Consider the following 16524-nt stretch of genomic DNA (forward strand, 5'->3'; position numbering starts at 1 on the left):
TAGATGTGCTTCATGCTGTGTACTTATGAGCATCAAAGAAACCTTTGTGCAAACAAAGATTTACATTTTTCCCCACGAATTCTGTTTTCTAGCCAACATGCTTATTTATAAGTTTCAGATAGACTAAAAAGTAGAAAACAATGAAAGAAACATAACTTTTATGACATTGACACAATGAGCTACTTACGACTCACAATAAGAGTAACTATAAAAAATTACATTCTCACGGCCGGGCGCGGTGGCTCACGCCTGTAACCCCAGCACTTTGGGAGGCCGAGGCGGGCGGATCACGAGGTCAGGAGGAGACCATTCTGGCTAACACGCTGAAACCCCGTCTCTACTAAAAATACAAAAAATTAGCTGGGCGTGGTGGCGGGCGCCTATAGTCCCAGCTACTCTGGAGGCTGAGGCAGGAGAATGGAGTGAACCCAGGAGGCAGAGCTTGCAGTGAGCTGAGATCACACCATTGCACTCCAGCCTGGGCAACAGAGTGAGACTCCCTCTCAAAAAAAAAAAAAAAAAATTACATACTCACTGTAGGATTGATTAATTCAGGTGAGTCTTTTAAAACTACAGTTGACTCTTGAACAACACGGGTTTGAACTTCATGGGTCCACTTATAAGTGGATTTTTTTTTCAACCAAACTTGGATCAAAAATACAGTATTCCTGGACAAGAAACCCATGTACACAGAGGGCCAACTTTTTCTGTACACAGGGCTGAGTATAGGACTTGAGTATGGTCAATGTGGAATATGTGGGGATTCTAGAACCAATCTTCTGTGCAACAGAGGGAAGAATCTACTCCTTTTGATAAATGGATAAATGGATAAATGGAAGTAACCTTGGGTAACCTTGGATGCTCTGAGATGTACCAACTCTGACGTCAGAGAAGTAATGCCTTAGACTTCTAGGAGCCAACTCTACATAACCTAGCGGCCCTGAGCAGGATGCAGGAGCTGAAATACCCACTGAAGACTCTTAGAATCACACGTCAGAGGTCAGAGGCAGAAAGGTCATTGAACATGTACTAGTCCAACCTCTCCATTTCACACTGTAGAGACAGGCTCAGAGAAGACAGGGGACTCACTCTACATCACTCAGTGGTAGGTGGCAGATGTGAGATTGCAACCCAGATATCCTGGTTTCAATCCTGACTTATTTCCCTAAAACCCACTTTGCCTCTTGCAGTAGCAGTGCCTAAGGGGTGCTTACTGAGCAGGGGCAATGCCATGTTTCCAGAGGGAAAGGCAGCTGGCTGTCATTAACTTCTATAGCACTCCTATTCTTTGCAAATTGCCATCCAAACATTTTGTGCAATGTAAAGGTAACCAATATTTTTGATAACTTACTGTTGCTAGGAACTGTTCTCAAACTCATTTAATTATCATAAAAACCCCATGAGGTTAGTATTACTATGATCCCCTTTTCATAAGCAAGGAATCAAGGCACTGAGAGGTTATGGTAGAAAGTGGCAGAGCTGGTGCTCAAATCCTGACAATTTGGCTCAAGGGCTCATGCCCTTTAGTGCTAGGTTATAACTAATTCTAACTCCCCTGCTCACTGACAGTGTTTCTCCCCTATGCTGAGGCTGTTCCTGCCGGGATTCTTTGCTTCTGCTACAGATGGATTCCTCCTGTGTTTTCCTAATTAACCTTCAAGGCCTACAGCAACAGCCCAACCTCATCCAGGAAGTCTTTCTGGATTTCCTCCAGGTTGTGAGGCAATAGTTTTGCGGCCAGATCCTTGAAATACTCCTTATTCAGCACTTTCCTGCCCCTCAGTGCAGCAGAAGCTCTCTTTATACACAGGTGAATTACAATCTAAGGCAATGGCACCAGGAGTGGGCTAGAAAAGGGAGCCCTGGGCTGTAGTCCCTGTTCTGCTACCATCTTGTCTAGTGACTCTGGAAAGTCTGTCAAACCATCTGAGCTTTTGAATCTGTAAGACGAACTGTTGGCCGTTCTGTAATCCCAGTGAAATGATTGATTCCGGTAAGACTTGTCAGTCTTAGCAGTGTCTTACCAGACTTAGCAGTGTCTGCTAAAACATGAGGTGGGAAGATGCTAGGAGCAGGCTGCTTGTGTGTTTCAATCTGTCACCCCACAGATTGCTTGCTCTGTACAAATGGAAAGCAAACCTTTCATTTGGAGAGACCTGAGGTCACCATCTCGACTAAGAGGTTGAGCATCATTAAACAGGGGATGGTGTGAACTTGGGAGCCTCTTGATGTGACACAATACAAAATGCACTGCAGCATCTATGAACATTTTCTTTTTCTTCTGACAGATTTGTTTAGGTATAATTCATACATCACACAATCCACCCATTTAAAGATACAATTCAAAGGCTTTTTATATTCACAGAGTTGTATCACCACCAGAATCTAATTTTAGAACATTTTCATCACCCCCAAAAGAAGCCCCATAGCCATGAGCAGTCATTTCTCTATCCCCCTACCACCCCCAGCCCTAGGCAACCACAAATCTACTTTCTTTTCTGTGTATTTTCTTATTATGAACATTTTATTTAAGTGGAATCATATATTATTAATATGTGGTCTTTTGTCACTGGCTTCTTTCACCCAGGATGTTTTCAAGGTTCCTCAAGATATCAGCACTTTATTCCTTGTATAATATTCCACTGTATGAATATGCCACATTTTATCTTTTTTTGTTTGTTTGGTTTTTTTTTTTTGAGACAGAGTCTTAACTCTGTCACCTAGGCTGGAGTGCAGTGGTGTGATCTTGGTTCACTGCAACCTTTGCCTCTTGGGTTAAACGATTCTCATGCCTCAGCCTCCTGAGTAGCTGGGATTACAGGTGTGTGCCACCATGCCCAGCTAATTTTTGTATTTTTAGTAGAGACAGGGTTTCAGCATGTTGGCCAGGCTGGTCTCAAATTCCTGACCTCAAGTGATCCACCCACCTTGGCCTCCCAAAGTGCTGGGATTACAGGTGTGAGTCACCACACCAGTGAATTTGCCACATTAAAAAAATCTATTATTTAATGGACAGTTGAGTTGTTTTCCAGTTTTTGGCTATTATCAATAACGTTGCTATGAACACTTGTTACAAGTTTTTGTTTGGACATGTTTTCATTTTTTTTGGGTGTACACCTCAGAGCAGAACTGCCGGATCAGGCGGGAACTCCATGCTTCATATTTTGAAGAGCTTCCAGATTGTTTTCTAAAACTGCTGCACTGTCTCATATTTGTACTTAAGTTTTCTTGTCAAGCATGTTTACTCAAGTTAATCAAGACTTTTGACATAATTTCTGGTTTTGGTTTATAGGAAACATTGACAGAGAAAAACATTAACGGACACCATGAGGGGGCAATGAAGCAAATCTATAAAGTAGGACATTCTATGACTGGCCTGAGCGCTTCAAAAAGTCAGGGTGCCGGTGTCCTGACGGAAGAGGAGTGGTGGTGACTGTTTTAGATTAAAAGATACTGAAGAGGCCGGGTGCAATGGCTCACGCCTGTAATCCCAGCAGTTTGAGGGGCTGAGGCAGGTGGATCACCTGAGGTCAGGAGTTCGAGACCAGCCTGGCTACCATGACAGAACCCTGTCTCTACTAAAAATGCAAAAATTAGCCAGGAGTGGTGGTAGGTGCCTGTAATCCCAGCTACTCTGGAGGCTGAGGCAGGAGAATCGCTTGAACTCGGGAGGCAAAGTTTGCAGTGAGCCGAGATTGTGCCTCTGCACTCCAGCCTGGGCAACGGAGCGAGACTCTTGTCTCGAAAAAAGAGAAAAAAAAGATACTAAAGAAACATGACAACCAAATCCAATGTGTAAACCTTAATTGCATTCTGGTTAGAACAAAACAGCACCAAAAGATGTTTTGGGGACAAGTTAGAATATTTGAATATTTATGGGATATTAATGGTATTAGGGAGTTAAAATTTTCTTAGATATAATAGCAGTACTCTGGTTAGATAGGAGAATGTTCTGATTTTTAAGAGATGTGGCCAAATTATTTAGGGGTTTTAAGTGTCATGATCTCTGCAACTTACTTTCAAGTTGTTCAAAAATATCACACACACACACACAGCGATAAAGCAAGTAATCGCAGCTGTTAGTTTTTTAATCGAAGGGGTGAGTATGTGGGTGCTCAGTATATTCCTTTAGCTTTTCTGACTGTTGACATTTTTCATAATAAAAAGTTGGAAAGAAAGGAGACCACACGCTCCATGATTGATAATTTAGCCATCTCTCCCCAGTTAGACTACAAACCCCTGAAGGTCTAGGGCCTGACTCTGTACCTCCGTAGCCAAGCCTGGTGCTAATGCCTCAATACAGGTGCCTGGTCCTTAACTAGAGGCAATACAGAAATTTTGCACAGACCAGCAATTCAAAAAATGCGGCTGCAGTTGAAGAAGACATTGTCATTCTTCACTCTTTATAGCCTTAGCTTGGAAAACGAGAGGGTGGTAATTGCAGTCATGTTCCCGATGCCTGCCAGCGAAAACAAACTTTTCTAACTTTGCTCTCAGAGCAGTTGATGCAAAAGAAAATAGAAATCAACCAGCCTCCCAATTAGCATCACTCATTTTAATTTGATTGCTGTTTCTGCCCAAGCGAAAGCAAGTTAGCTAAGTAAAATCCTGAAACAACACACAACCCCTGGGCTACTGCACTCATGACTGTCCTAAAAGATACAGGCTTTGGAAAGGTCCTGGGCAGATATGCGTCATTCTCATTACATAGGGGATGGTGACTGTTGTAGATTAAAAGATAGGGGCATTTCAAAGACTAGCCCTGGCGGAGGGTATGATCCTGGGGATATTACAGAAAAGTTAGGGTCACCTGGGCCAACTCAGTGTAATCCTAATATAATATTATTTCAGCCTTCCATTGTCTCCCTGTCCCTCATAGGAGATGGGAAATCATTATCCTCTGCCAGTATAGCTGCTTTCATTTTGAAACATAAATTGAGCCACTTTTTCTCTATAGTATTGGTTTTAGGATTATGGAGTGAGCACTAGACATAGAACATGTACCTCAAGAGAAACTGAAAATCCAGTGCTTGAACTAGATAAGTCTATGCGGCCATTTCTCATTCAAAGATAGCACATCTCAAACCTCTTAGAGACACCTAATTGCAAATGTTTTGCCTTCTTATGTCTATAAACCGATAAAATGTCCTAGACATTTCTTACTTTTGGAATTAAATCTATATTTCTCAGATCGCTTACTTCTAGCCCCTTGTGATACAGAAATCCTATTTCATACAATATGTTCTATCAGTTTTTGGAAAGCATAGTCACTACGCAAGTTGTCGCATAGCAAGAATGGGCTGTTTTCCCTGGTAAAGAACAGCTTCATTTTATCCAAAAGCCTGATCACACGTGCTAAATTCTAAGAATAGTGCTGATTTAAATATTGTGCATTTTTGCTAAGTCATGTATTCAAACCATGTATCAATCCAACATATATTAAACTTTTATTTGCAGAAAATATGGTGGCCATTGCTCTACTCACATGCTAACCCTGTAACCACTGTTCTGAAACAATCCCTTCATTAACAGAATTTAGGCTGTGTACAGGTGAAACTGGTCTCCATTGAGATTTCTAGGAGGACAAAATGAACTCCATTAAATTTCACACAAGGAAAAGAAAACTGAGACAAAAATCTTTGCCCATGGCAATATTTTCTAAGGTATGTTTCAGAAAAAAAATTTATGTTCAAACTGATTTGGGAAAAGCTGCATACCAAGTGCCTCTGCTGAAGGTCTCAATGCACACTAATATATCGAAGGCTTAAGAAAGTCCTATAGTGAGAGGCCGGGCGCGGTGGCTCACGCCTGTAATCCCAGCATTTTGGGAGGCCTAGGCGGGCGGATCATGAGGTCAGCAGATCAAGACCATCCTGGCTAACACGGTGAAACCCCGTCTCTACTAAAAATACAAAAAATTAGCCGGGCGCGGTGGTGGGCGCCTGTAGTCCCAGCTACTCGGGAGGCTGAGGCAGGAGAATGGCGTGAACCCAGGAGGCGGAGCTTGCAGTGAGCCGAGATCGCGGCCCTGCACTCCAGCCTGGGAGACAGAGCGAGACTCTGTCTCAAAAAAAAAAAAAAAAAAAAAGTCCTACAGTGAGAAATCTGTTTAACTGTGTTTTACTTCAGTGTCCTCTAAATTTATTGGCCCACAAGATGTTTTGTAAAAATTGCATAACATCACTTAACATCTCAAGGAAGACACTTTGGGAAATGATAACCTTTAATTATGACAAAGAACAACATGATACTCAAAGTATAAAAAAAAGTTAGGACACAATCAGAGAAATTGGAATGCTAACTGAATATTTGATAGTAACAAATTAATACTTTTTTAAAAGTATAATAATGAGATTCTGGTTCTGTGGAATTTTTTCCTTGAGTTGTTAACACACGCTGAGTTATTTACACATGAAATGATTTAATATCTGGGGTTTGCTTAAAAATAATCCAAAGTGAGGCAGTTTAGGGTAGTTGGCTGTACGAATTGAGATCAGACGTCAGTTGATAACTGAGCATGAATTTTTGTAAAAGAACATGGTCATGTTTTAAAAATTCTGACATTGAAGATCTGAGTGTCTGAGTATTTTTTTTTTTTTCAGCTAAAACAGCGGAAGAGGTGATTTATTATATGGTTGTTACACTCGGCCACAAATAAACACAGAAATAGTCCAGAATGTCACAGGTCCAGGGCAGAGGACCGACATGGGCAGTTTTGTTTATGAGCAAGTTGGGTCTCAGAGGTGATCGGCGATCAGAGGGCGATGAAGTTCTAGATCCATTGAGACAAGCTCTAGGCAGTAGCATGCAGTCCCACAACTTGTACCAGCATCCCCAGCGTCTGGTGTTCCACGTTTCTGCTCCTGTGGCCTCCACGGTGCAACAAGCTAGCGGTTTACTTGGACCTCTGCCTCATCTTTCTTCTTTGGCGCTTCAGCCTGCGCATTCGCTTCTTCCTCCACTTGGCTCTCATGGCGCAGAGGTTTCCAAGAAAATGGCGCTAAGGTCGAGAGCCTGAGTATTGTTTTGATGACAAGAACTTGCTTCAAAAAGTATCTCTAAGTAACTTCTAATTTATAGAATAATAGTAGAATGAGTATTTCTTTTTATTATTATTATTATTTTCGTTGTGCAATACTTTTATTTTCCTTTTACCTTTGCAGTCATCTTCGAGTAATCGTTGTGTAAACAATAGAATGGAATGAAATTACATTAAATTGTATGCAAATGGCTCTAGAACACCTTAACAATTATGACAAGGCAATTATAAATAACTTTTTTTCCTTAGTAATATATATTTGCTTTTTAAAGTACATTAAAGAGCTGCCATATCTAGGGTTAGCTAGGAAAGAGCAATGGTACCATCCTGGGAGCCCACCTCCCTGAAAGATTAGACTCCAATTTTCAAAATCCTAAGGTTTACTAGTTCCGTAATATACAGTCAAGCAGAGGGCTACTTGGGTTGAAAGTATTTATTCTTGAACCTTAACAGCGTTTTACCTTTTAGTCATTGCACAAAACCCTTCCAATTTTCACTCCACCTGGGTATTCTGCAAAATTTCAAGTAAAACTCAGATTCTGATATTTTCAAGTTTATCACCTTTAGAATAACAAATCCTATCACTTAAGGAGAGCCAAATCAGAGATGGGTATATAGTTAGCAACCTAACAGAATGGCAACATTTTACATAGCATTCTAAACGGTCCAATGAAGCAAAACTTAACATATGCCACCTTATATAGAGGAAATTTTAGATCTGAGACTATTCCAGAGTAAAGTAGCCTCAGGCACATTCTTAATGTGAAAGTTTGCAAGGCACCTCCCTCTCCCAAGAGACAGTCAGATTGTAAATTGGTTTTTAGGCAAACAGACTAAAAGAATAAGCATCCAAATTCCCAATTCAGTCATTTCAAAATTTAGAAGTTACAAATACTCCAAAGATAGACCCAAAACTTTTTGTTTAAATAACGAGATTAACTGCAAGAAGCATATAATCAAAACCCTTTTTTTCTTATAGCTAAGGTGTGTAATGCATAAATATACGAAAAATAAAATTCAGTCAGTTTTAAAACTAGAATTCAAGTTTGGCTAATAAATCTTAATTTTATAAGTATATTAATTTCTAAATACAACATAAAAGAGGCAGTATTGTCAGATGTACAATTAAAGTATTATAACAGAAATAACAACAATGAAAGGAGAAATAGGCTTCTGGATAGAAAATTCCTTTTGTTGCCAATAAATAAGACCACCTGAGTGTATTTCAGATTCTTTTCACTTAAAGGATATCCAAATTGATTGCTAAGAATATTAAATAGCTTTTGGAAAAATTAGCAACAGTTGTGCAGCTGTGGCATTTGCTTGTTCTTGTACTGTGGATTGCTAGAGAATAAAGCAGAACTCGGAGTGTTGTAGGTTTTAAAAAATTATTTTTTTATCCCATTTTGTTGAAGCCGGCCTCTTCACAATCTTCTGATTTTGCTAGGAAATGGGAGTGAGGGGGTGGGAGGAAATGGGCAGAAAGAGGGAGGGTTGAAGGGAGTAGGGGTGGGGGTGGGACATGACAGATCAGGGTGACATCAAGGGACATACATCAGCTGACACTCAACTGAGCAAACCCAATCAGCTTCACTTCATCAGGAATCTCCGACCCATCACAGCCAGAAGCCAACTTAAATGTCAATGTTTTTAAAGCTTTGGGATCATCTACAATCTTCTGTAAATTAGCAGCCACTATAACTACATCATGACCATCCACCAAGCCAGCAGAGAAGAGCTCCTGAGATACACCATCTGCTGTATCTCTTCCTGGAGTAAACTTGAATCGTATGTCATTAAGTTCCTCTCTGGAGTTTCGTAATCTCAAAACGAGATTCACGGCACAAGAAGAAGTTTCTCTGTAGTCTTCATTAGCATTGGGTGGGCCCTGAGAGTCGTGCACAGAGAGGGACTGTATTTGTTCGGGGATGGTGCTGGCATTCACTGCAATTTCTGGATTTTCTTCTTTTACTCTTCGTGACTTTTCCTGAGAAAAAGCTGCTTTCCCTTCTTCGCTCTTCTCATCCATCTCGTCGTCACTCCACTCCCAGTCCCCGTCTTCGGTTTTACGAAGGTGATCGCTTGACCCAGGAACTCTTCTTACCTTTTGGCTCTTTGGGCTATGTCTGGTGTTCTTGTAAGCAGCTTCTCAATCAGGTACTCTCTGTTCTTGGCTTTCTGGAAGAATTTGCATTTTAAAAGTTCTGCTGCTGTGGGCCTTTTGGAAGGATCTTTCTGAAGACACAGTGAAAGTAATTTTCGAAAGGACTTGCCGTACTTTTTCATCATTTCTTTATCCTCTACCCCTGTTTCCAAAGTGGGTGGGTCATTTTGCAAAGTCAACATTAACACTTTCCTGGGAGGATATTTGTGATAAGGCGCTGCTCCTGTTGCTAATTCAATGGCAGTTATTCCAAAACTCCACATGTCAGCCTTGAAGTCACAGCCTCTCACCTGTTCCATGACTTCAGGAGCCATCCAACATGGGGTGCCAACGAATGTTTTTCTTACTTTATTTCGGGTAACATCACCCCCTGTTGCTAGGAACGCACTTACCCCAAAATCTGCTATTTGTACTGAACCATCCTCACCCAGAAGAATATTACCAGCTTTCAAATCCCTGTGAATCTGACCGTTTCTGTGTAGTCTAAGCCTTCCAAAACCTCTTTAAGAATTGTTGCTATTATTGCCTCTTCCAGAACTCCATTCTTGTGTTCTCCTCGGTTGACAATGTATTTTATGATATCCAACATTGAACCTCCACTTAGTAATTTCATGACCAGCCAAAGTTCATCTTTGACCACAAAAGAGGTGTAATAGGTCACTACGTTGGGATGGCTGCACTGACTCATGGCTTGAATTTCTTTTAATAGTTCATCCATACTGGTCTGGCATTTTTCCAAGTTGATCCGTTTTATTGCTACACGTTCTTGCCTGGGTTTGCATACAGCTGCCTGAACCACAGCAGTAGCTCCACTGCCGATAACCTCCTGCAGCTCGTACGCGTCCCTGCAGATGGGCCAGCCGACAGCCTGTGCCGCCGGGGCTGGGGCCGGGGCCGGGGCCGCCTGCTGGGGAAGCTGGACGTGCACGGGCGAGCCGCTCGGCTCCGCCATGATGCTGCGGAGGAGAGCAGGAGGACGCGCCGGCCGACGGACGACCTTCCACTTGAAACTTCCTTTGCCTCGCCAACGACACCTCTCGGCCGGCGCACGCCCTCCCCGCCCGCCGCCGCCGCCGTCCCCGCCTATTATTATTTTTTAAGACAGAGTCTTGCTCTTTTGCCCAGGCTGGAGTGCAGCTATACAGTCTTGGGTCACTGCAACCTCCACATACTGGATTCAAGCGGTTCTCCCACCTCAGCTTCCTGAGTAGCTGGGATTACAAGCATGCGCCACCATGCCTGGCTAATTTTTGTATTTTCAGTAGAGACAGGGCTTCACCATGTTGGCCAGGCTGGTCTCAAACTCCTGACCTCAAGTGATCTGCCCACCTTGACCTTCCGAAGTGCTGGGATTACAGGCATGAGCCACCGTGCCTGGCCCAGTAAAATGAGTATTTCTAAGCAGATGCTAAAAACCCGAAGTAGGAGCATTCCTTAGCATCCAGCTAAAGGCTGCCACCGTGCAATAAGCACTTGCTAATTAATACATTGACATTGTGGAGAAGTGAGGGGTATTCCAGTGCATTTTATGCATCCACACACTTTATTTCCATGGGTGGAATTTGTGAGAATCCAGAATCTTAAGCCAGTAGACTAAAGGTCTCGTTTAACAAGTTATGACTAGGAGTCCAAGAGACTTTATATAACATGGTAAGCTCTAGTGGCGCAGAGGCACAATGGAGAAAAGGACATGGCTTTGGAATCAGATTATTGGATTTGCCTCCAGGTATTAATACTCTCTAGCTATGTGGTCCTGGGCAAGGGACTTCAGATCTTTTTGCTGTTTCCTCATCTATAAAGTTGGAATAACAACAATAATAATACCCTCCTTAGAAAGCTGTTGTGACTTTTAAACCAGATAATCTAACATAAAACACTTAGTGAATATATTTATTTATTTATTTACTTTTATTATTTATTTCTTTGAGACAGAGTCTCACTCTGTCGCCCAGGCTGGAGTGTGGTGGTGCGATCTCAGCTCACTGCAACCTCTGCCCGTTGGGTTCAAGCAATTCTCGTGCCTCAGCCTCCCAAATAGCTGGGACTACAGGTGCCACCACCCACCACGCCCAGATAATTTTTGTATTTTTAGTAGAGACAGGGTTCCACCATGTTTCCTAGGCTGGTCTCAAACTCCTGGCCTCAAGTGATCTCCCTGCCTCGGCCTCCTAAAGTGCTGGGATTACAGGCGTGAGCCACCGTCCCAGCCACTTAGTGACTATTTCACAATTATCCATCATCATCGTCATTGCCATCAACATCATCTTTCTAGGTAGTTCATGGCAGGGATGGCTCATATTCTAACTCTTAGTTAAGTCCTCTCATTACTGAGTAATCATGAGCTCACTGTCCAAGGTGCAGAGAGGCTAATACCATTGGACCAGCTTTTGAGAAAAGAAAAGCTTTATTGTGAGTCGCCTGGCAAGCAGACAGGAGGAAATACTCAAATCTGTCTCCCTGCGCTGGGGTTTGGGTTGGGTTTATAAGCATAAGGTGATGAGATGTGATCTGATTGGATCTTGCAATGAGATTTGAGATGATGCTGGGAGGTAGGATCTGTCTGGATCCTGCCGTGGGGTGATGCCAGAGCTTGATCTAAGTAGACCCTGGATCCTACCATGTTGTATCCACTTCTTAATTCAGTCCCTTCCCCTCAGTCTGAGCTCTTAGGTTTCCCCCTGTGGTTGCACAATTGGTTCATCTGGGCATGCTCAGCTTATGTGACCTTCAGTCTGTGCTTTATGACAACTGAAAAACAACTACAACATTGTGACATGAAAGCTGAGCCAGATTGGTCTGGTGTGGTCACACTCTGAGCCCGTGCTTCTCAGCGAAGAATGGGAAACTGTTATGAAACTAATGGAAACATGTAGCCACAAAGAGTTTCAAAGAGACACAGAATACTTTTTTTTTTTTTTTTTTTGAGACAGGGTCTTGCACCGTTGCCCAGGCTGGAGTGTAGTGATGTGATCTCAGTTCACTGCCGCCTCAGTCTCCTGGGTTCAAGAAATTCTGCCACTTCAGCCTCCTGAGTAGCTGGGTTTACAGGGGCATGCCACCATGCCTGGCTAATTTTTGCATTTTTAGTAGAGACAGGGTTTCACCACATTAGTCAGGCTGTTCTCGAACTCCTGACCTCAGGTGATCCATGCCTCAGCCTCCCAAAGTGCTGGGATTACAGGCATGAGCCACCACTGTGGCTGGCTGAGACACAGAATACTCTTTTATCTATGTTAGGAAGTATGTTTTCCCCTTTGAACAGCCTTTCTTACAGCTTGTTTAAATGAGAAGGGCAAGTGATACCACCTCAGTCTACCATGTTGAAATTGGGTTGAATTCTAAATATTAAGCCTCTATAAGTAGCGTGTTAAATACTATTGATGATGTAGATTAGTCTAGTTTTAAATCATTGTAACATTCCTGAACAAAGCATGCATGGAATGAATATTTACATTTTAAATTCTAATTTTTATAATATATTTTATAATAATTTCATATATATACCACCTAAGGAAAAAAAAGTCAAGAGTGATTATGCAGTGAGGGGCTTAGGCATCTAAATATTTATTTCAAGCAACATTTAGTCTTTGCATATCTTTAATTTCCCTGCACAATTCCTTTGAGAATTTAAATAACTGTTAGCAAAATGTCAGGGGTTCGATCTAGGTCCTATTGCTCTTTGCACAGAAAGCCAATCACTGGGGCCAAGCGCAGTGGCTCACACCTTTAATCCCAGCACTCTGGGTGGCTGAGACAGGTGAATTGCTTGAGCCCGGGAGTTCAAGACCAGCCTGAGCAATATGGTGAAACCCTGTCTCTACCAAAAATACAAAAATCAGCCAGTCTCATAGCCCAGCCTCAAAATAAATAAATGAATAGATTAAAATAATAATGAAGAAAGCCAATCACGGAGACAATGAATATTGCCAAGGAAAATACTTTAATTGATTGCTGCAGCCAAAAAGATGGGAAATCAGTTTCAAATCCATCTCTGCAACTGACTAAAATTAGGGGTTTATACAGCAGTGAAGGAATTTAACTGCATGTAGAAGAACAGAATTAGAGAGGGGTAAGGAAGAGGATTTGGTCAACGGGAACTATGTGTAGGTGAACAGGAATTAGGGAGGGGTCTGGCATCTCATTGTCCAGATGCAGTGATCTAATAAGTTTCAGTTCTTTGATACTATCTGGGAGGCCTGATGGTGGGTTTCCTAAGAAAGGAACTCAGATAAGACAAATGTAAGTTTCTCAAGTTTTAAGACCAGAGGGGTCTATTTCTATGTTTATTTTTTTTTTAACCCACAAACTTCAGTCCTATGGGGATATTGGGCTGGTTTCATAATCAATTCAGATGATTTGGGGCAGTTAAATTGCAAGTATGCATATGTTTTAAAACTTCAGGTTTTCGCATTTCCCTGGGAATGTCACAACGATTCCTTGGGACTTAAAAGAAAATCTGCCTCAGATATTCAGAAAATTTTAGCAATGTAAGCACCTCCTGATTTTCATTCCGATCACGAACAGCAGTGGAAGAGTAGCCTGGTCTGGGCTAAAAGCTTTGTAAAATAGTTTCTGAGCAAATTATTTCACTTCTGCTAAGCCTTGGGTTATTTATCTATTAAAAAATTTTTCAATGGCAGTATTTGATTCAAGAGTTAGAAGGTATATGAAGTTGAGCATATAACATGCTAAACACTAGTCATTATTATTATTTGTGAATAATCGTTAAGTGACTTATAGGGTTTTAAAATTTTTATTTTAGAGACAAAGTCTCTCTCTGTCACCAAGGCTGGAGTGCAGTGGCACAATCATAGTTCACTGTAACCTCAAACTCCTAGACTCAAGGGATCCTCCTGCCTCAGCCTTCTGAGTAGCTAGGACTATAGGCATACATCACCACACCTGGCTAATTTTTTTTTTTTTTTGTAGAGACAGGTCTGCTATCTTGCCCAGGCTGTTCTTGAACTCCTGGCCTCCAGTGATTCTCCTACCTCCGCCTTCCAAATACTGGTATTACAGGCATAAACTATTGTTCCTGGCCATCTAACAGGCATTCTTAAATTGGTTTAGCTTGATAGGAAGTTTTGAAATGCTGATGAAGCCTGTCAGGTTCTTTGCCCTTTGGAGATTATGTCCGCTTTTGGCCTACAAGTTGGGAATGAAAAGGTTGTATGTTCCTCTCTCTTTGGAGTAGCATGAGTTTAATTCAATATGTTACTTTATAATCTCAGCTCTCTGAGGACCTGAAAAATGTTATTCTCTTGAAGACCTTTTTACTTGTTCTGGTTGTAGAGGCGGTAGTAACATTCTCTTGTGGCTTTCAATGTCCTAAACTAAAGTGGAGCATTGAGTGGTCAATGCTACTCACCTGACCACTGCTGAGAAACTGTTCATGGAAAAAGACATTAGACAGTGAAGTTGGACCATTGCCCAGCTACGTGAATCACCAAAAGAACTGATCATCTTTAAAAAAGATGTATTTTAAAGTTACCTTGGAAATATGTGGGTCAGCTTCTTCAACATTCACTGTATGGTTTCTGGCTAGTGATCAGGTTGTTGGATACATTTCCTAAAAGAGCCCAAATCCAGGAATGCTTAGTTGTATAAAAATGTACATATCCAAGAAAAATATGGTTCTGTGGGCGTCGTGATCTGTATTTCAAAGAGCAGTGGGCTTTGCCTTTCTTCTCTCCTTTCCATTTCTCTTTTCTTTGTGATGAAAATGAGGAAAGAAATCCGCAAACCTTAATCAGAAAGCTTTTATTTCATTTAAAATGGCCAGTATAGGTAGATTTGTTTTCCCAGTTTTGCTTCGAAGCTGGAACTTGCGGATATGGTTTGTTTTCTCAATTTGTAAGCAAATCATCCTATGTCATCATAAAATGTGAATGAGTGACCGAGTCCACAGCCCTTTGATTGAGGACACACTCTTTATCTCTAAAGGAAATTTCCTAAGCTATTAGTCCTTGAGATTGCTAGCTGTCCTTTAGGATATTAAATGTCAGGGAGTTTATGATACTTTTATTACTTTGTTAGAATGGCATTATATAATCTCAGCCACGTGTATTCTCTCTACCTCTTTGACCTCCTTATTCTCCTGAGCTCCAAATCTGATAATAAAAGGAACACTTAGATTAAAAATAAATAAATTTAACTAGTCTTTATGCTCTCTATTTGTTATTAATCTCCCACTTCCTACCTCCAGCGGATGGCTCTTTATTCCTGTAATTTACCTTCGAGAGTCAGGTTCTGCAGAGAATAAGTGGGAATTTAAAATGGTTTACGTCTGATGGTACAGTATTGTCAGAACTTGCTGGGGTAAGTTGAGAGCTGAATATCCTAATCTATCTCAGGCCCCAATTCTCTCCCCAGATATGGGAGCTGACATTCACTCAAATTGTTGATCTAGAGGGTAAAAATATTTGAATCAAATTAGGGTCAGAGAGAGGAGACCCACTCTTTTATTGAAAACACAGCAGTAGCTGATCATCAATGAACAATAGTTACACTCACATTCTTCCAGGCTCTAATCCATTTTTCTCTGCTCCATTGAGCATGCAGAAATAAAGAGCTCTTGGCCAATGCAGGGACGACTTTAGCATTTCTGGTGTTTATTTATGATCATCTGGAGTCATTGGCTTCAGGCTACGTAGATTTTTCCTAGTCCAGTCATGTAATTGAAGGGTATATGCACATTAGAGAGGCAAGGAAAACTATTGCAAGGAGTGGAGGGGGAATGCGAGAGACTTATTTGGTTCTAAAGCAGATGCAGTTTGGAATATAGTCCTAGAAAAATAGGATCCACTTTGCATGACAAGGGAAGAGCTGAGGAATAAACATGAGGTCAAGATAAGAGTGAGCAAGTCTCATTTGTTTAGTCCCAAAGAATCTCCTGATTTGGGCACCAGCTGGACTGAATAATAGGTCTCAAACCACAAGGCAATCTGCATTCTCCCAACTAACTAATAGGAAGGCCGGCCTAAAGAGCAATATCCCAGATGAAGCTAATTTGTATTTCATCATCCTCTTCACACTTGCTTGGTGTCTTTAAGAATCAAGAATATCTTAGTGTCCTTGGCAATTGGCACAATTGTATTTAACAGAGGAGCAAAGACTGCTGCAGTCTGGACACTGGAGCTATCTTTGAATAGCCAGAAACCAAGCAGGGGAATTAAGCTCAGCTAAATGCCATGTCCTTACTGTTAGTCTTGGGCCAACAGGCCAGGCCTATTCGTTACCCTTAGTACTGAGTTGGAAATGTATCTGCAAATGCCAGTGAGAATCTCAATCTCTCTCTCTCTCTCTCTCTCTCTCTCTCTCT

At 41.6% G+C, this 16524-nt stretch overlaps 1 protein-coding gene across 1 annotated transcript; it reads right to left on the reverse strand.

The window, feature by feature from the left end:
• Nucleotides 1-7457: 7457 nt before the first annotated feature.
• LOC115936007 (STE20/SPS1-related proline-alanine-rich protein kinase-like) lies at nucleotides 7458-10272 on the reverse strand. Its single transcript, XM_055379007.2, is given in 3 exon segments — nucleotides 7458-9148; nucleotides 9151-9684; nucleotides 9687-10272. Coding segments are annotated over 3 exon segments (1557 nt in total). The 5' UTR covers nucleotides 10156-10272; the 3' UTR covers nucleotides 7458-8594.
• Between the last annotated feature and the right edge of the window lie 6252 nt (nucleotides 10273-16524).

Source organism: Gorilla gorilla, chromosome 1, assembly GCF_029281585.2.
Source record: "Gorilla gorilla gorilla isolate KB3781 chromosome 1, NHGRI_mGorGor1-v2.1_pri, whole genome shotgun sequence".
NCBI lineage: Eukaryota > Metazoa > Chordata > Mammalia > Primates > Hominidae > Gorilla > Gorilla gorilla.